The following is a 19015-nucleotide window of genomic DNA, read 5'->3' on the forward strand; positions in this document are numbered from 1 at the left end:
TCCGCTTCTTATACATGCCCGTCTCAGCTTCAGGGCTGCAGGCCGGGTTCCTGATAAGAACGGGCGCCGCCAGAGTCGCATCCAGGCTGCAAGGCTACCCTGGGTTCCGGTTTCGCGGTAGGATCAGCGAGAGCCGCTGTAAATTCTCCATCTCCCGCTCCTCCATTTTTAGGCCGAGCCCTCTGGCCTCTCTTTAGCCGGATATGTCGATGGCCCGTCAACTGCGCACACCTTGTATGGCAAAATGCTGATCCCTGACCACCGCTCACGCCTGCTGTTGGCCGTCGATCAGAGTCCGACGAGGCGGATGGATACTGATTCGCTGGGGCATGTGTCCCAGATCCGGGCCGTCCGGTCCACAAGGAGCCCAAGGTTGAGGCGTCTCGGATGGTCCACCCAAAGGACGGGTCTGGATCGCCATCTCATCCCCGAGGCATTGACCAATAGATTCGGCCGCCGTCCTGGCTGAACCAGGAGAACAAACCTCCATGCCATGTCTATAAACAGACAGAAAGGTCCTGCTTGTTGTTTCCCGGCGGGCCGCGGGACCTGTCAGTGTCGCTTGTTCCTGGGTCTTCTTCCTATTTGAACGGCTTCTTCCCGTGCTCTTTAGCCCTGTCTTTACTACTGTCCCGCTGTTTTAGCACTTTTATGATCTCATCCCAATACCCGTGTGCTGGTGGCATGCCGTTCGCCCATCCCGGTCCCTCGCCTTTACGTAACTCAAGCGCCTCCTTTTGTACGCCGCACGTGCTCCATCCCCAGACGTATATCGACTTGAAAGGACTTTCGTAGTATTAATCCAAGTGCGACAAAACATGGAGGCGCTCAAACGGATGATGCGCCTGCCCGCTTCTTTATCATCCCTCGTCATCCTCATCTCCGCCACTGCACCCCTGGCAGCAGCAGCAGAGCCTAGCCTCACCGAGGACTCAAACTGCGGCTGCTTCCTCACCAACGGCAACGAGAGCAGCTACTTTGCCAACCACCGATTCTTCGACTTCCGCAGCCTTTCCGAATACGCTGGGGTACCGCCAACCATCCGCGACGCAGACAGCAGCCCCGGGGCGGACAAGACAAGCGCCTTCTTCGAGAGGCAAGAATGGACCGACTTCTGGATGCTCAGTAACTGGGACAACCGGCACAACTTGCGCGAGGACGCGTCGGTGCTGATGGTCAACTCGCCCAACAACGTCTACATCGAGGCCAACAACGAGCCCAACCCGGCGTCGCAGACGTGGCTCACGCTGCGCACGCAGCGGCTCGCCGAGTTCCAGACGGCGGCCGAGATCGAGTCGGCCTCGGCCGAGTACAAGCACCTCTCGGTGCGCATGCGGGCGCGCACCGTCGGCGCCCGCGGCGCCATCACGGCCATGTTCACGTACCGCCGGGGCGACACGCTCGCCGACGTGCAGGAGGCGGACCTCGAGATCCGCACCGCCGACCCGCGCAACCTGATCCACTACACCAACCAGCCCGCCTACACCGACGCCGGCGACGTGGTCGTCCACGCCACCCGCAACGTGAGCATCCCGGGCGGCAGGGACTGGACCGAGTGGGCCACGCACCGGATGGACTGGACCCCGGGCAAGACGACGTGGTACATCGACGACGTGCTGGTCGCCCAGATCGACTTCCAGGCGCCCCGGGACGAGAGCAACATCATCCTGAACGCGTGGAGCGATGGGGGCAAGTGGACGGGGAACATGAGCGTGAACGATGCCGCTTATCTGCAGGTGCAGTGGATCGAGGTAGTCTTTAACAACACTGCTGAGGAAGGGCAGGAGAGGACGCAAGGGCTGTGTGGGAGGGTGTGCAGTATCGACGAGACGCCCGAGTTGGGGAGGCCGGTTATGCTGTGGAATAATGGGCCCGCGATGAATGCGGCTGGGAGGTGGGCGGCGTGGATGCCCATAGGGGTGGTGGGAGTGGTGGGGGTAGTGAGTTTGTTTTTAGCTGGGTTGTTGGGGTAGACGGATCGGTTTCCGGCGTTCGGTGCGGGTGGTACTCTTAACTTGGTAAAATGCTTATATCACTGTGCTTTGTAGTGGATATCCACTCTCGGTTATGTGCCATTGACTTGCCCGGACCTAACCCCGCCCTCGAGTTTTAGCCGTTGGGTGCTACCGCATCCATTGCCTTTCCCGAGGGGTCAAGTTTGGCTCTTGAGTAGCGGCCGGGATAAGGAAGACAAATCATTCAATTGTTACCAGTGTGATGGCACCGTCAGTCCGCCCTCAACTATCGCACCAGGAGCGACTCATTCCTGTATCGAAAAAAGTAGTACAATCCAATCCGGCTGGCGAATACAGCTCCTAGATGATCACGTTACTGGGAGCTCCTCGCCATGAGACGAAGTGATGGCCAGGTTGCTCTCGGGATCGGACCATCGGCACTATAGCGCTGGAAATGCGTTTCATTCTGTCAGCGAGTATTTTTGAGTATAATGTTCCGCATCCGCCGCTCCCGTGAAGCAAGAAAGCATCGATAGACCCAGCGAATGATGCTCGGACCGTACTAGGGACTCTGCTGAAAAGAGCCCGAACGGTATCCCGGCTCTTGATGGGGATATGAGTCTTCACAAGGTGGTCATGTCGAGCGCGACAGCCGCCAAGGTGTCTATAGAGTAGTTAAAGTCCTGCCTCGTCCCCGAGCCAGAAGTGAGGACAAAGGGCACTCTCCCCATCAACGCACAGGGCGTTTGGTGGGAAAGCATTCGAGCTGCTGAGTCTCTTGGCCCGAATTCTCAAATAACAGCAATCCCCAGGGCGGTTGTTAGTCCAGCTCGGAGAATACAAGCGAGGCATTGGTACCCCCAAAGCCAAAGCTGTTGGACATGGCCACCCTGACCGTTTTGGCCTGAGCCTGGAGCGGCACAAAGTTGAACTTGACACCCACATCGGGTTTGCGCAAGTTCAGCGTGGGCGGAACAGCATTCTGGCAGATTTAGCCGCAGAGTCAATGGGGTTCCAAGGGAAACCTCACCTCGGTGATGGCGAGAATGGCGAACACAGCCTCTATCGCCCCAGCCGCTCCCAGGAGGTGGCCGACGGCGCCTTTTGTGCTGCTCACTGTGACCTTGCTCTCGTCGTCGACCCCTTCCTCTCCGGTCATCAACGATCGAATGGATGCCGCCTCGGCAGCATCTCCGACCTGGGTCCCCGTAGCATGTGCATTGATGTAGTCGACCTGGCTCGGTTTGACCCCAGCATTCTTCAGCGCCCTCTTCATGGCCGACAGGGCGCCCGACCCGTCCTCTCTCGGTGCCGTCATGTGATGTGCGTCGCCGCTGCACCCATAGCCGCTCAACTCGGCTAGTATGGTGGCGCCCCGCTGCTTCGCATGCTCCAATTCCTCGAGCAGGACGACGGCGGCACCCTCGGCGACCACAAAGCCTGCACGGTCCGCATCAAACGGCCGACAGCTCGCGGGGGGTTCATGATTGTATGCCGTCGCTAGCGACCGTGAACGGCCAAAACCGGCAAAAGTTAGTGGGTGGATGCAGGATTCGGCTCCGCCAGCCACCATGACATCGGCGTCGCCAAACGCAATGAAGCGCGCAGCATCCCCAATCGAGTGGGCACCCGTAGTGCAGGCGGTGGTAGCGGCGTGGTTCGGACCGCGGAATCCATATCGCATGGCAATGTGGCCTGCGGCGAGGTTGATCAGGATCTTTGGGACAAAGAGTGGCGAGACTTTTTTGTAGCCCTACACGACCGCGGCGGGAAACACCAAGCCACCATCTCAGTAACGGTATTGCAGAAGCTATCCCGGGGCTGTGGCCCAAGTAGGAAAGGGGAAGGAGAGACGTCAGAAGAGGAAAAATGAGACGGAAAAAGCCAGGCCTACATCTCGTTCGAAAGCCACACTAGTGGCGTAGAAGTCGTCCAGATTACCAATGCCGCTCCCTAGGCAAACGCCCGTCATCTCCATCTCTTCGGGCTTCGTGGGTTTCCAGCCGGCATCTTCCAGCGCCATCTCTGCGGCAGCCACGGCATACTGAGTAAAAGTGGACATGCGCCGCTGATCCGAGGGCTCTAGCCAGTCCGACGGCCGCCAGACGCGATTCCGGCCAATAGACATCTCTGCCTCGGTAGGCACCACTCCAGCTACGGTGCTGGTCAGGTCCCGCCATTTCGCCTGCTCGACGCTGTCTCGTCCGCGATTGGCGACGCTGACGAGCCCGGACTCGGAAGCCAGCAGGCGGCGCCAGGTCGGCTGGACGCCGACGCCGAGCGGGGTGATGGCGCCGAGGCCAGTCACAACGACGCGGCGCATTGTTGGGCCATAGGGGGTGGTATTTTCGGTGATAGTAAGAACTGGATTTCTGATAAGAGAGCGCGTTGTAGCTGCAGGAGCTCCAGCGAGGTTGCAGACCAAGAACGGAACATTGATTTGATCGATTGATCGATTGAACGATTGGTTGATCGATTGATTGGCAGTTGAAGAGCCTGGAGCTAGCCTGGTTAGGTTAGCATAGGGCGGGAGACCCTTATGAAACCCCTGCCATTCTTGGCCCAAAGGAGCTGGGGGTTGGTTCCAGATCAGTGATGGTGGGGAAGCCGGGGGACAAACCGACAAAGACGTCCTGAGTGCCACTTGGCCGGAAAGCGCCCTGAATAAGCAGGAAGCTTGACAAGAACAGTTGCGACAACTCATATATTCCGACAAATAGCTGTTTCTTGGTTGAACATCCGGCCTCATTGTGATTGCGGGGGGGATTTCAATTTAATTTTGCTGATCTTCCTCGCCAATTCGGTCCATACGCAGAGTGGCCTCTCGTCGGGCGGGTCTCACGCGGAACAGCTTGTTCCAAGGCCCCGGGTCACCTTTGCGTACCACCCATAATCCCGGGATCGAGACAAACGCCAGTTATTGGGCGGCTAGACATTGGGGTCATTACCGCGCCATCACTGGACAACACGGTACTGGAACAGAGTAGAGGCCCGGGCGCCCGAGTTAACTTCTCGAGACAATAACCCTTCAACCTATACGCCCTTCGTTCCCTCATGATCCCGAGATAGAACTCCAATCCCACCGCCCCTCCCTCTCGCGAGGGTCATAGAATATGTCCTCTCCCTCAGGCTCCACATCCTCCGATGTGACGGCTACACCTTCCGCTTCAGACACCCAGGTCAAAGAAGATGCCCCATCAACCCCCGACGGAGCCCACCCACAACCCCCCGCGTCACCCCCCTTCCCAAGCCCCCAGAGCCCCCTCGCCAACCTCAAAGCCCGCCTGTCGCTCTTCGCCAGCGGCACACACGACAACGATGACGCCCACTCGGAAACCAACTCGGAAGACGAACTCCTCCTGGACCCGAACCTCCCCGCTGACTACAGCCAACGCCACCAAACCCTCCCACGGCATTCCCTCTCCGCCCGTGACCATGACCAGGACGACGAGGCTGCCATCCCCCTCGCACCCCTTTCGGGCAACCGCAAGCGGTCCACGTCTTCCGTCTCCCTCTCCGGCGACGAGGACGGCGACGGCGACGACGAAGGAGAAGACCCAGGAGAGATAGAAGACTCCCCCTACCCGGAGGTGCGCGCCGCCGTCCACCCGCACGACGACTACACGCTGCCGTGCAACACGCTCCGCGCCTGGACCATCGGCCTCTCCCTCATCTTCCTCGGCGCGTCCATGAACACGCTCTTCTCGCTGCGCTCGCCGAGCATCAGCCTGGGGGCGCTGATCGCGCAGGTAATCGCCTGGCCACTGGGCCACGGCTGGGCGCGGTTCATGCCCGAGAAGGAGATCTTCATCCCGTTGCCTGCTCGGTTTGCCGGCGGCGGCGGGCGGGCGGAAAGGGGGCGGCGGTCGACGAGGGGAGCCGCGGCGACGGGGTGGAGGTTGGAGCTGAATCCGGGCCCGTTCAACGTCAAGGAGCATTCTATCATTGTCGTCATGGCCGGCGTGTCCTTCTCGGTGGCGTACGCGACGGATATTATCCTGGCACAAAAGGTGTTTTATAAGCAGGACTTTGGCTTTGTTTGGCAGTTGATGCTTGTGATTTCCACGCAGAGTCTTGGGTACGGGATTGCGGGAATGATGAGGCGCTTTTTGGGTATTGCTTGCCCTCCCCCCTTTTTTTGGGTTATCTCTTGGCGTTGCTGTCTGCTGACTTGACCGAAAATAGTGTATCCTGCCGCCATGATCTGGCCGAGCAACCTGGTGTCGGTGACGCTCATGAACGCCATGCATGAGACCAGCGAGGAAAATGACCCGACCGTCATTGGCGGGACGATGCCCCGGTACAGATGGTTCGCCATTGTCACGCTCGGAGCCTTCATTTACTATTTTATCCCCGGGTTTCTAGCCCAGTTCTTGAGCTCGTTTGCGTTCATCACCTGGATGGCGCCCAACAGCCCCGTTATCAACCAGCTGTTTGGATACTCGACCGGTCTGTCGCTGCTGCCAATCACCTTTGACTGGACGCAGATTACCGGATTTGTGGGATCCCCATTGATTCCCCCATGGTAAGTATCGACCTCGAGTTCGTACGAGACGGCATGGGGCGAGCGCTGATCAAGACACAGGCACGCTATCGCCAACACGATGATTGGGGTCGTCTTATTCTTCATATTCCTTGCCTCTGTGCTTCATTACAGCGGGGCCTGGTACGCCCAGTACCTACCCATGAGTGACTCTAGCACGTACGACAACACTGGAAAGCATTACAACGTGTCTCGCATTCTCTCGTCCGACTTTACGCTGGACGAGGAGGCCTACAAGAATTACTCTCCGTTGTTTCTGAGGTACGCTGCCATAGTCCGTGCTACCGAGCCAGGACTGACAAGGAGCAGTACCACATTTGCCTTGGCATACGGCCTGTCCTTCGCCGCCATCGCTTCGCTCGTGGTGTACACGTACCTGCACCATGGCAAGACCATATGGCGGCAGTATAAGAGCAGCACCACGGAAAAGCCAGATATCCACATGAAACTGATGAGACGGTACAAGGAGGCCCCGACATGGTGGTACATGTCACTCTTTGTTGTGGTATGTCACACCCGCGTTGCCCGCCTTCTTCCAATCTCACCGGCGCAATAGATGCTTGGCTTGGGGTTCGTGACCGTTCTCGCTTGGCCGACCAACATGACCTGGTGGGCGTTCTTGCTGGCTGTGTTTATCTCATTCATCTTCTCCCTCCCGATCGGCATCATCCAGGCCGTCACGAACAACCAGATCGGCTTGAATGTCCTGACCGAGTTTGTCTACGGCTACGTCCAACCGGGCCGGCCGCTGGGGCTGATGATGTGAGTACCCCATTCCCGCGCCGTAACCCCCCCCCCATCTTATCTTAACATTCCCCCAGCTTCAAAACCTTCGGCTACATCACCATGTCCCAGGCCCTCACGTTCGTTTCGGATCTCAAGCTTGGCCACTACATGAAGATCCCCCCGCGGACAATGTTCATAGCTCAAGTCGTCGCCACCACCCTCTCCTGCTTCATCCAGGTCGTCGTCCTCAATTACGCGCTCAAGAACATTCCGGGGGTCTGCGAGCCCAACCAGCCGGAACACTTTACCTGCCCCGGCGGCCGTGTCTTCTTCTCCGGTAATTACCTTTCCCTCTCCCCTTCTCCCTTTTTCTCTCTCTTCCTCTCTCTTTCTTTCTTTTTTATTTTTTTTCTTCATGCCTCCTTACTCTTTACTCCACTAACCGCGCGTCAACAAAACAAAACAGCATCGGTAATCTGGGGCCTCATCGGGCCCGAGCGCATCTTCTCGCCGGGCCAGATCTACTCGGCCCTCTTCTTCTTCTTCGGCCTCGGCGCCGTCACGCCGCTGGTCATCTACTTTCTCGCGCGGCGGCGGCCCAAGTCGTGGCTCCGCTACCTCATGGCCCCGCTCATCTTCGGCGGCGCCGGCGCCATCCCTCCGGCCACCCCGCTCAACTACCTCTCGTGGGGCATCGTCGGCTTCGTCTTCCAGTACGTCATCCGCCACCGCCACTTTGGCTGGTGGAGCCGGCTGAACTTCCTAACCTCGTCCGGGCTGGACCTGGGCCTGGCCCTGAGCACGCTGGTCATCTTCTTCGCCTTCACGCTCCGCGACGTCGGGCCGCCTAGGTGGTGGGGCAACGATGTCGTGACGAGCACGTTGGATTACAAGGGCAGCGCCGTGCAGGCCGTTGTGGGGGCGGGGGAGACGTTTGGGCCGGAGACTTGGTAAATGGAGATATGGGACTGGGATGGTGGATATATGTGACATTGCCCACGACCGTCGTACCGTGGAAGAGAAAGTATATTCCGCAGGCCAATTTTTTTTTTGTGTGGGGGGGGGGGGGAGCGATGTTGGGAGTGTGGTGGTTAAAATTACATATACTTTTTTCCCCAATCCATGGAAATCATTTTTCTGATTTTGTTTCATGCATTAAGTTTGCCACTGCCAGTTTGTTCGATTCTAGATGAGTCGCGGCAAGCCGGCAAGGCCCGGCTCGTATTAAGCACGGCGGCTGCTGTCTCCCCACAACGTAAGAAAAATGAAAGAAAATGAAAGAAAAAAAGAATATAAAAAAGAATAAAAAGGAATAAAAACGAAAGAAAAGGACTGAAAAAGAATGAAAACGAAAGAAAAAGAATAAAAACGAAAGAAAAAGAAAAAAAAATGAATAGAAATGAAAGGAAAAGAATACAAAAGAAGAAGAAGAGGAAGAAAAAAAAAAAAAAAAAAAAAAAACCAGAACCGTTGCTAATCCCTGACCGGGTCCCTCGCCTGCTGCTAACCGACCCGCATGCATGCATCCACCATGTGCGCCAAAATGTATGCGGGATTCACAGAGAGACGTGCTCGCGTGCATTGAGGGCCGCATTCCACCACAATGTCATCCCATGAACTGTGACCTACAACGGAGTAGCGTGTTAGAATCCTGTCATGCCTCCCGGAGCGGTGAAGGAAATCCCATGTAACATGCATATGTTCCCGTCATCTGACGCCTTGCTGGGTACCATCCAGTGAGAGGGCGATCCAAGAATTGCAAGTCGCACAGGGGGGAGAGGGGGAGGGGGGGTGTTGAGGTCTGACCGCTCCCCACTGAGTCCGGTAGGGCCGGCCGACCGGGAACCCGCCTTCTCGCCGACCGACGGCTCAGAGTATAACTAGCGTAGTAGAAAATCCCTGACAGGAGACACAGACTGGCCAAACCACGCCACAGTGTGTTGATTGTCTATGAATAAGCACGGCGACTCCATGCGGGTTCAGCCACCGGCGTTCTCGATCTTCCCAATGAGATGTTTCGAGGCGTTTGGTAGCCAATTGCAATCCGCAAAGCCATCGTCGATCAGATGTGAGCAATCGAGAGGCTTGCAACCCGCTTCACACGGACCCATCACCACTACTTCTTTCTGATGTCGATCGACCCATAAATTTTGTTGACCGCCATGATATCCCGAGTTTCATGCAGACCATGGTGTGAATGAGACGCAGCATGTCCTGTCATCGCCCTTGCTGCCAAGAAGGCGATGACGGTGAACGAGCCTATCGGAATGCCTGGCGAGTGAGATACACGCCATCCTGACAATGACACAGCCGTGCGTTTGGGAATTCTCGACGGGAGCCGCATTCGATAGTCGCGACCAATGGATTGGGACAGAATCCGGTAATCGATCGAGATTGGGTGGATGGCGTGTCGTAACGAACTGGCGGTATGCGAGTTCCATGAGCTTCCCTGGCCAGTTCTCCCGGTAGTTCAGCCGTTGAACCTCGTGTCGGTTTTCTCCGGGCTCGGGGTGCTGACATGGGATTACCAAGGGCATGGTGGCCTTGGTTGACCCAAACCGGATTCGAAGCCGAGAGGACGTCCTAAACTGCAGAGTTTCAGGACCCTGGCGTTCCAAACCTACATCGGTCATAGTCCGTAGTTTTTACCACCCCGTTCACAGTGACAAAGTTCGCCGCCCACTCCGTTTTGTTTGCCTTCAGCCGCAGAAGCGCCCCTTGGCCCGAACCAAGCCTTGGATGCAGCCCAAGTGCAGCTGTCACAAAAGCCAGGGCTCCACAAGTCTGCCTTGTCGGTTCCAAGTTCTGCTCTGGAGAAAAAGATAGACTACTGTTACAGGTAATCAGGCGCCGAGAAACGAGCAGCTGCAAAGCGGTCAGCTACGTGCTAATGTCACACTAACCAGGGATGCTTACATCTTTAACCAGGCTCATCCCTTCCTGCATGGCTGCTACCCACGGTTCTCTTCCATGTTTAACCCACATTTTCGTTGCTGGCCAGTCTCGAAATACAGCGAAGTCATCAACGTCGAAATCATTCCATGAAACTGTCGAGTTCGCCCGGTACCTGGAACTTGGGCCGAGATGGCGACTCATTCGCAGGCCAAGTGAGATTGTGCTGCCATGTCGTTGGTGATTCAGATATTCCCGCTTCGCATACCGAACCTCTGCGATCCGGCGGCGCCGGTTCGACAGTGCATTTCCTCCGTTACACACACACATCCACGCGCACACACGCACGCGCACAGGCGGGCTGCCGTGGCCGTTCGGTACGTCGACATCGACTCTCGGCCCATTCTGAGATGAGTTAGACAGCGGCATGACCGGGTGACATTCCACCCCCCTTGTTCAGTCGATCCACAAAGTGCTCGGGCGCCGCTAATTCCTTCCACACCACGTTGGGAGGTCGGCCGAAACGACTTCCTGTTGATGATGCCCTGTGTTTGCATGCCCGTCCAACTTCGCTCGCCCAGTTAGACTGTCCCTGTTTTTTTTTTTCTTTTTTTTTTTCTTCTTCTGTGCTCCCCCTGACGCATACGCCGAGGTGTAACGCGACGTCATGGTATAGTCCCTTGCTCCGGCCCCTTTCGCAAGTACTTGAAGCTCCTGGCCCTTCGTAACTCAGTCCCCAAACTCTCTTCCCCCATCCTCGTCTGCAATTGTGTATTCCAGTTTTGCACCTCTCCTTGTGAACCGGCTCGCCGACTGCTGATTTCTTTCAAACCCCTTCGATCGGAAATGGGACAGATGATACCAGACCTGGCCCCTAACGCGCCAATGGGGTTCAGGACGAACGGCATATCAAAAAAGCCACAATATGACCAGACCTTCACCGACAAGGTCATCGCCGCCACTGGCCCAAATGCTCATCGCCGCGTGGCGGAAGTGATGCCGAGCCTGGTGCGGCATCTTCACGACTTCGCGCGTGAAGTGAACCTGACAGTTGGCGAGTGGATGGCCGCCGTCGAATTCGTGAGTGGTACTCTCCTTGCTTCATGACCTGGAGCTATCAGCAGTGTGGTGGACAGTAGGCTGACTGTGCTTTCGCTTTGAACTCAGATCAACGAATGCGGAAGGATGTCGGATGATCGACGCAACGAGACCCAACTCCTTTGTGATATTGTAGGACTCGAAAGTCTCGTCGATGAGATCACGTCCAAGATGCTGGCGACTTCTACCTCGGAGACACCCTCTGCCATTCTGGGCCCATTTTACCGGCACGATGCGCCGTTACTGCCGAACGGCAGTTCCATTGTCCGGAATCTCGACCCGTCGGTCTCTTGGTACGAGCAAGCCGTCGCAGATTCGGCCTATGTGACGGGCCGGGTCCTCTCGAGCTCGGGAGCCCCCATCGAGGGAGCAATCGTCGATGTCTGGCATACGGCGCCAAACGGATTGTACGAGCAGCAAGACACGGCGCAGCCGGACATGAATTTCCGTGGCCGCTTTGCGACCGATAGCGATGGCCGTTATGCTTTCTACGCGCTTCGGCCGGTCGCATACCCCATTCCAGACGATGGGCCGGCGGGGCGCTTCTTGGGCTTGTTAGACCGGCATCCGTATAGGCCGGGGCATATCCACTTCATTGTATCTCGCCCTGGATTCCGGACGTTGACGACGCAGTTGTATGACGACCGGGATGAGTACGTCGCCAAGGATGCCGTATTCGCTGTCAAGGACGAGCTAGTGGTTGAATTTGTACCGAGGGAGGGCGATGCGAACGCGCGATGGACACTCGAGTACGACTTTGTCCTCGGTCGGGGGTGAGCTTTAGTGTAGTCCAAAGAAAATGGAACGGTATATTCAGGCGAGAGCCCCCTTCGTAGTGCGTCGGTTCAAATCCGGCTTTGGTGAACATGAGTTTTGCTGTCCCGAGATTTCCGAGCATATGTGTGTCGTTCCCCGCTCTGCCACATACCAAAGACCGTTCGACCATCGAAAATCCCCAGTGTGTCCAACGGTGCTACCACCAAGGTTCGAGCCTGGCTGACTCCGCCCCGCAAGTTCTGTATCACGTCGTGCGTCCAACCGTGTGAGGAGCGTCCTTTTAGAAACCGGGCTTGTCTTGAAGTGTACCCCCTATGTATCAGCCAAAGTTTGCGTGGAATAACGGAACACTACCGGTGATTACGGTCGGAGGATGCATCTGCGGTTCCGTGGGAATCGGATACGCACCAAAAGGCTCAGTCGGCGGGCCAACCACTGCTGGAGGGAACTGGGGCGCAAGATTGCTGATGCCCGGGGCCACCGTAGAGACGGGGGGGAGATGGTTGATGAAGCTGTTCCATAGACCGTCAAACTCGAACTCGATATTTCCATTGAGCGATTCCGAGCCCTCAATCGACGAATGAGCGGAGACGCTAGACCGTGCGCCAACAAGCGAGACAGGGGGGACATTCGTTTGCTGCGATGGCATTCCGCTCATCCGTGCATCCGACAGGGCGCTTGGGGTTTGCGTCTCAAGGAGCGGCAGCTTGGGTATCGTTGGGGGAGTTAGCAAGCCTGGGTCCGCTACGCTGGCAACGCGGGGAGCGCCGTGGTCCTGCAGGTTAGACATGGCGGGCCCTGGAATAGCACGCTCCGAAGGTGGCCGGGACGTTGCAGCCTGGCTGTTGAGGCAACTGAGGTCCGTTGAGAGTTCGGGCGCATCGTAGGTGTGATCCCTGGTCCATTTTGCGACAACCTCTGCAAACTTGCTCATGATTTCAAGGACGCGCTGCGCTTGCGGATCGATCTCAGCGCAGTACGTCATGATATTGATGGCGTCCGCGATGGTATTCTCGTACTCTTTGGCGTAGTACAACGACGAAAACTGGTTCATGAGAATGACAAGGCTCGCAGCGAAAATGAAGTATCTGTCCAACGTTAGAACCCGCCCCAGCAGCACCGTAGGCGCCTGAAATGACAGGAACGCTTACATGATGAAAGGGTTCCTGCGCGGGAGGTAGCCGTCATCCCGAGCGCTCCGGACCAACTTGATCGTTCGGTAGGAAGCGACGACACATGCTTCCGAGAATCGGGCCATCGGCGATTCGCGGATCGGGGACGACTTCTTAATGCCCGATCGCTGTTCCACGAGTTTCCAGTTGTGCATCACAAAGAGTTGCCGGGTGAGAAGGATCAACGAATGCAGCGACAGGAGGTTGACATGGAGCGATGCTATGCCGTACGCTGGGTCGGTGGGACCCCCGGCCGACTGCCGCCGGTATAAGCTTAGGCGTGAGGCTTGGTCCCAGTCTCCGGACATATCGATGATCTCTTGAACTTTGGCGGTCGAGATCTTCCTCCGCGAGAAGACCTTCAACGTCACGCCAATGACATGGCAGGTCGCGACACACGAGTCCAGACTAGTGACGTGGACGGGGTCGGGTTCTAGTTCACCGGGAGGTCCCGAGTCAGTCAAGTTTCTGTCGGGTAAGATGGTGCACGAGCAGTCGTCCTCGGAAATCGCAGCCGGCCTCCCTAGAGTCGCGGCCAAGAAGCGATCGAGGACGAAGAGGGTTTTCCAGAGGTTTCTCCTGACTCGCATCTGAGCCGGCGTGTAGATGACGTCGCACATAGTCTCTTCCCTATGCAAACCCAAGGCGTACGCGGAGCGGACGGCCATCCCTAGCTCACGGTTATCATCAGCGGCGGGTATGGTGCGCGTCGGGAGAACTAACCTAGGTACGCGTAAGCAGTGTTCCTCTTGGAGACCACCAGCATATAGATCGTCATCAGCGACAAGGCTTGGATTGACCAGAAGTCCGCATCCTCAAAGCCGGCACCGGGGTCGCACATCGACTTGGCGCTCCGGAAGAAGAGCTCTGCCCTGTCGGGTACGGCTGAGAGCTGCTTTTGTACCATCGCCTCTTCCGGGCTGCCAGGGACCGGAGTAGCCAAGAGCAAGCCGAGAGCTAAGACCAAAAACAGGTGGCATAGGAAATACTTGTCTGAGGACGGTGGGTCCCTATAGCATTCGCCAACGAGTTTGAGGAACTTGGGCTTGTCGAAAATTTCAATGAGACCGCACGTCTGACCAGAGTATCAGTAGCCATCCTCCACCGATCAAGGGGTGGGTGCGACTAACGTTGGTAAAGTATGACTTAATGAGGACGGCGGCGGTAGCTTCGTCGGGCAATGGACAAGGAATCCGGGTGTTCTCGGGGAAGTTTATGATGTTCTCCATGATGCGGTGCCTTTTGGGGTCATCGATGAACGGTGAACCCATGTCCGATCCGGCGGTGTTCTCGACAATAATGCGAATTAGCTGGAGGATGGACAGCGTGGAGGCGTCCCCGATATAGACTAGAGACCGGTCAGGCGAACTCTAGCGAAGCCACACTAACATCAAAAACCACCTACGGAGCCTTCCGGTTTGATCCTGCAGCATCCTGGTCTCGGTGTAGATGTTGGTCTCCTCGGATAACCCATTGGCGTTGCTGCGGTTTGGTAGCTTCTTGAGATTTTGGAATGAGACATGGCGGGTATGCTCCTGGGCAGGCAGCGAGGGCGGAGGCGGCGCTGCTACTCCAGACATCAAGGCATCCCCTGGCGGCGGTTCACTCTTCCTCACCTCCTCCCAGGAGGTTTGCATTGGTTCGCGAGACTGAGGAGATGAGGTCTCGGAGACGTCGGGAGCAGCGGGCACGGATGAGGGCGAGGTCTCAATGTGTCGCCGTTTAGTCGGCGAGCTGGCAGCGTCCTCAGAAACATGGTCGGACGCGTTGTTTGGAGTGTAAGAACATGTTAGCTTCCTCCTGAGGCAGGTGTGGCAGGGCTTCAAGCCATTGCACTGGAGTAGCCGGTGTCAGCCAAGAATAGAAGTCATCAGAGGACGGATCGAAGAGAATTCGAGTCGCTCAAGAAAAATAATAATAATAATAAAATAAAAATAAAAAGGTCCGGATCCGTAGCGGAGCAGTGGGTTCGGCTCCAATCAGGCCCAAGAAGAAAAGGCGGCCACTTCACCCCTTGGGGACCCGAACGATGCGTGTCCTGGTGACGACCGCCGAGCCGAAGCACAGAACGCCAGACAACCTGTGACACTCAAACAGGTCACCCATTTTCCCTACCACACTGTGCTCCGTAGCAAGTGGGTAACACGACGCGAACCTGGACGTTCATGTTCGAGGCAAGCAGTGCCCTTGGGGAGGAGTAAGGAGAGAGATCCAGACCTGGGCGGAGTGTGGCCCAGCGGGGACGACAGAAGGTGAGGTTTGAAGAGAAATTGGGGGGGGGGGGGGGGGGGGGGGGGGGCCGAGAGCAAAGGAACGGCGGTCCACGGGCTGAGACATCTAAAGAGAAAGGGTGCAGTTGTAATGTGTATTGTACATCTTCTGGGCCTCTGGGCTAAGGTAGCCAAGTGACAAGAAGGGGGGCCCCCGCAGATTTCAACGCAGCCACTGTGCGATCTTCAACGAGGGAGGTACCCACACGGGCCGGGGCAGCAAGTGAAGAATAAAGTCCAACAAGAACGAACCTTTTGCTTTCGGCGCTTGCAAGAATCGCAAGCCTGAGCGGTGCGCTGGCGCTTGTCGTCTGGGACCTTGGGTCGCGTCATGGCGGAGAGAGAGCCGTGGGATACGTGGGAGACGCGCGCAGGCGCCCCGCCATCGGGCAGCAGACTCTCCTCCTGAGCGGGCAGACAGCAGCCGCAAGTGCAACGGTGCAGCCAAGCTGGAGGCGAGAAGGACGATGGACGGGTCCTAGTGCGATCGGAAGCGGCGCCCGGCGGGGGTGTATCTGGCGGAGCGGATGATGCACGAGACAAGCTCCTGTCGGCAGCAGTCCGGCAATGGGGAAGCGGCTTTGTCGGAAGATGTAATGTGGTAGGTAGGTATGTAGGTCGGCGCCGGCAGGGGCCTGGTAGAATGGATTCGACTCTGGACTGCTCGAGTTCAGATGCCGCAGCGGGAGAGCGCTGGTGGCACGAACCGCTGTGCCGCACAGTGGTTCCGGATGGCAGTTCAGTCAGTTCGGAACCTGACGTCGTTGGATCGCGCGGTGGAGAACGCCAGTCAGCGTTTCCCGGGAGAGCTCTAACTTATCCGCTGGGGGTTGGGTACCGCAGTACGGATACACTAGGAGAGAGCCGCGACCGTCAGGAAAAGTAAAATGGATGGGAAATCGGTCGCGGGGTCGGGGGACAGGGTCCTAAGCGCACCACGGACGCGGACGATGGCTCTAATAGAACCCCTACTCAGACATCTGGATGTGGCACATTGGATGTCGATGGGCCGTGCAGCAAGTTGCTTTTTGCGCCCAAATCTACCCAAGATCTGCTCAATGCATGATAACCAGTGACTTGGCCGACCGGCAGTGCTTTGCGTCAGATCTCGGGACCGGAGCACGTGGATTCAAAGTACTTGGATAACAGAGTGCCAGCTATCCGTGGCTGCATGAAGCAGGCATCGAAGGAGAGTGCGGGGCATAGGCGATGCCAGCCTAGCAAGCCTCAACACGGGATAGGATAAAGCGGCGCCCCCTCCCTCCCCTCTCTCTCCCCTCTCTCCCCCAAACCGAGCCGCGGACCGGTTTCTGCGGCCAGACGTATTGGGCTGGATGCGAATGCTGCTTGAAGATGACATTGCGCCAAAAGCTGACGGGCTTGCCTGGTGATGCCTGTCATCGGTGCTCGACTACCAGCCCAGAATGCTCCGGAGACAAGGGCGAGGTATTGGCGCCATGGTGGCCTGGGCAGCCAGGCCCGGGATGAGGACGGAGGGAGGGGGGTGCGGTCGCATGGCCAGCTCCATATTCAGGCGGCTGCAGCGTGGACGCAGGAGGGGCGAAGGACAGGTTTCTGCGTGACACATCATTCGATGGCGCATCTCCTCGGTTGGTGCGTCTGGCTGCGCTCGATTTCAAATCGCGAGATCCCTCGCCCAGGCAGCAAAACGCGGGCGTGTTGTCGATGCGAGAAGAAATGGCGCGAACAAATCCGAAATGGATTGAAGATGAGGCGACTCGCCTGGCCCGGGTGCTAAGGGCTGCTAATAATGCAAGATGAGGAGCTAGAGGGCGGTCCCTCCCGCTGAAAGGCACCTCGCCCATCATCGGATAATGCACCTACCAAGAGATCGACCCCCAAATTTTGGGGGACGGCGCCCACTGACAGGCCGCCGCCGGGACACCAGCAGGGCACCAGCAGGGCACCAGCAGGCCGCTGGAACAAGGCTGCACGAACGGAAGGGAGCTGCCCAAAAGAACCCTGATGTGGGGCTAGTGGCGCCCTGCCCCACATCGGTATCTTACAGATGCCTGATTTGAACATTTCCTCAAAGATCCCCCCACGAGGGAAGAAGCGGGCGACGGGGCAATGGGTCGTGTCAAACGCACACTGCTTCTTTCGGCACATCCTTTACCACCTTGGGCCGGCCTGGATCAGGATGCCGAGCAAACGGACAGATTGCCGACCAGGATGCCGTTGCAGCATTGGGCAGAGCAATGCCGTCGCCCAGGGCGAACGGCAGCAAACAAAGGGTTCCCCGGCCGGGCATGGGGGTGGCCATTTGTGCTTCCCAGCCGCTCCACGAGTCCAGAGCCCGAGACGGTCCGGACTCGTACTGACACTAAGTTGTTTGCAAGGCAATGCTTGCGAAGGCGGTTGAATCATGTGAAAGACGCCAGGTGACTACGGGCAAGGCTGGGGGGTCGCGGGCTGGAACGCGGACCACATCTCGCAGGCCAAGCCGCTGGCTTGGGTCGATCCCGATCAGACTGGCGATTCGCCAATCTCCCCCAGCGAGCGTACCGCCCGGCTCACGTTCCATATACGAAGCAGGGTACGAATGCGCGTCTCCAGCCCAACCCGACCGACGGTCGTGAAGTTTGGTGCCTCGGCTGAAAGACGGTGTCGTGGAGCGGCGTCAAGCTCCGGAAGGAGATGACCCCCCGCACTTACAGCCTTCCCCAGGATCGCCATCGTCGATAGTGGCATCGCCAAGCGGGTTGATTTCCCAGCAGCTAATCAACCGACATACTGCGTAACGCTAGCCCCACAGACCGCTGGCGGGTGAAGGAGCAGCAAACAGATGGTGTACGGTACGGTATATGGAGTACAGGTCCCCGCATCTTGATAATATGACTCGTGTAACTGGCCTGCCGACGGACCTCACCAGCTCCTGAACGGCTCCCAGATTGCGTTGAAAGCGACGCGACAGCGTCGGATCCCATTCACCCCGTGATCACGCTCCCAGCCTGCTCTGTGGACCTCTGTCTCACATCTACGCCGCAAAACGGCTTGGTCACTGGATCCGTCACACTGTAAGATCCCGATAGAGGACCATGCCGGGCCGAGCCATCTGTTTTCTCCCCCTTTGTGGAGCAGGGGTTGGTGAGGGGGCGCGTGGTGCGAACATTAGGACCCTACCAACGCCTCGCCCGCCTCCTCGGGCCCGGCTAGCCATGGAGACCGTCGGAAGGAAAAGAGAGAGCGCGGCCCTGCCGTGTTAGTGACGCCAACCATTGCCCCTTTCATCCATGGACCCTCTACCCCTTTGAGCAGTTTACCCCGTTTTTGTGGGGGGAGACGAGGAGCATTGCCGCCGCCATGGATACCACCGTGTTTGCCGTTGCTTCTTCCTTGCTCATACCGGATATGACATTAGATCACCATCCGGCTCCAGTGTTGGGGGTCTCACCGAGATGCTAGATGAAAGTATAAAGAACGCTAGTAGCCAGAGTTGGGTGGTTAGCTGTCACTCCCGCGCCTTGGACGGCATGTATTATTTGTATCTTTATACCCCATAGTTTGCCCATTGTTCTCCAGAGTGAGTGAACTACAGTTGGTCCCAGCAGGATCAACTTT

The 19015-nt window shown here is 57.4% G+C and overlaps 5 protein-coding genes across 5 annotated transcripts; 3 read left to right on the plus strand and 2 right to left on the minus strand.

Moving 5' to 3' along the window:
* Nucleotides 1–818: 818 nt before the first annotated feature.
* MFIFM68171_10848 (Glycoside hydrolase family 16 protein) lies at nt 819–1973 on the plus strand (the record flags this gene model as incomplete). The annotated part of the gene is made up of 1 exon (XM_071066267.1): nt 819–1973. The coding sequence occupies one exon, from the start codon at nt 819–821 to the stop codon at nt 1971–1973; it is 1155 nt and encodes a 384-aa protein (XP_070922368.1).
* Nucleotides 1974–2775: 802 nt separating this feature from the next.
* Nucleotides 2776–4278, minus strand: CEM1 (Mitochondrial beta-keto-acyl synthase; the record flags this gene model as incomplete). Its single annotated transcript, XM_071066268.1, has 3 exons — nt 2776–2937; nt 2986–3708; nt 3850–4278. 3 exons carry the CDS (start codon nt 4276–4278, stop codon nt 2776–2778), a joined length of 1314 nt encoding a protein of 437 aa, XP_070922369.1.
* A 790-nt stretch (nt 4279–5068) lies between these two features.
* Nucleotides 5069–8178, plus strand: MFIFM68171_10850 (uncharacterized protein; the record flags this gene model as incomplete). Its single annotated transcript, XM_071066269.1, has 7 exons — nt 5069–6068; nt 6141–6480; nt 6541–6759; nt 6808–7003; nt 7055–7260; nt 7320–7561; nt 7691–8178. The coding sequence occupies 7 exons, from the start codon at nt 5069–5071 to the stop codon at nt 8176–8178; spliced, it is 2691 nt and encodes an 896-aa protein (XP_070922370.1).
* A 2784-nt stretch (nt 8179–10962) lies between these two features.
* Nucleotides 10963–11991, plus strand: MFIFM68171_10851 (uncharacterized protein; the record flags this gene model as incomplete). Its single annotated transcript, XM_071066270.1, has 2 exons — nt 10963–11196; nt 11284–11991. The coding sequence occupies 2 exons, from the start codon at nt 10963–10965 to the stop codon at nt 11989–11991; spliced, it is 942 nt and encodes a 313-aa protein (XP_070922371.1).
* Nucleotides 11992–12310: 319 nt separating this feature from the next.
* On the minus strand, nt 12311–15766 carry MFIFM68171_10852 (uncharacterized protein; the record flags this gene model as incomplete). The annotated part of the gene is made up of 6 exons (XM_071066271.1): nt 12311–13079; nt 13143–13833; nt 13887–14238; nt 14294–14511; nt 14569–14998; nt 15686–15766. The coding sequence occupies 6 exons, from the start codon at nt 15764–15766 to the stop codon at nt 12311–12313; spliced, it is 2541 nt and encodes an 846-aa protein (XP_070922372.1).
* Nucleotides 15767–19015: the final 3249 nt, after the last annotated feature.

The sequence above is a fragment of the Madurella fahalii genome (genome assembly GCF_045866475.1).
Source record: "Madurella fahalii IFM 68171 DNA, scaffold_6, whole genome shotgun sequence".
Taxonomy (NCBI): domain Eukaryota; kingdom Fungi; phylum Ascomycota; class Sordariomycetes; order Sordariales; genus Madurella; species Madurella fahalii.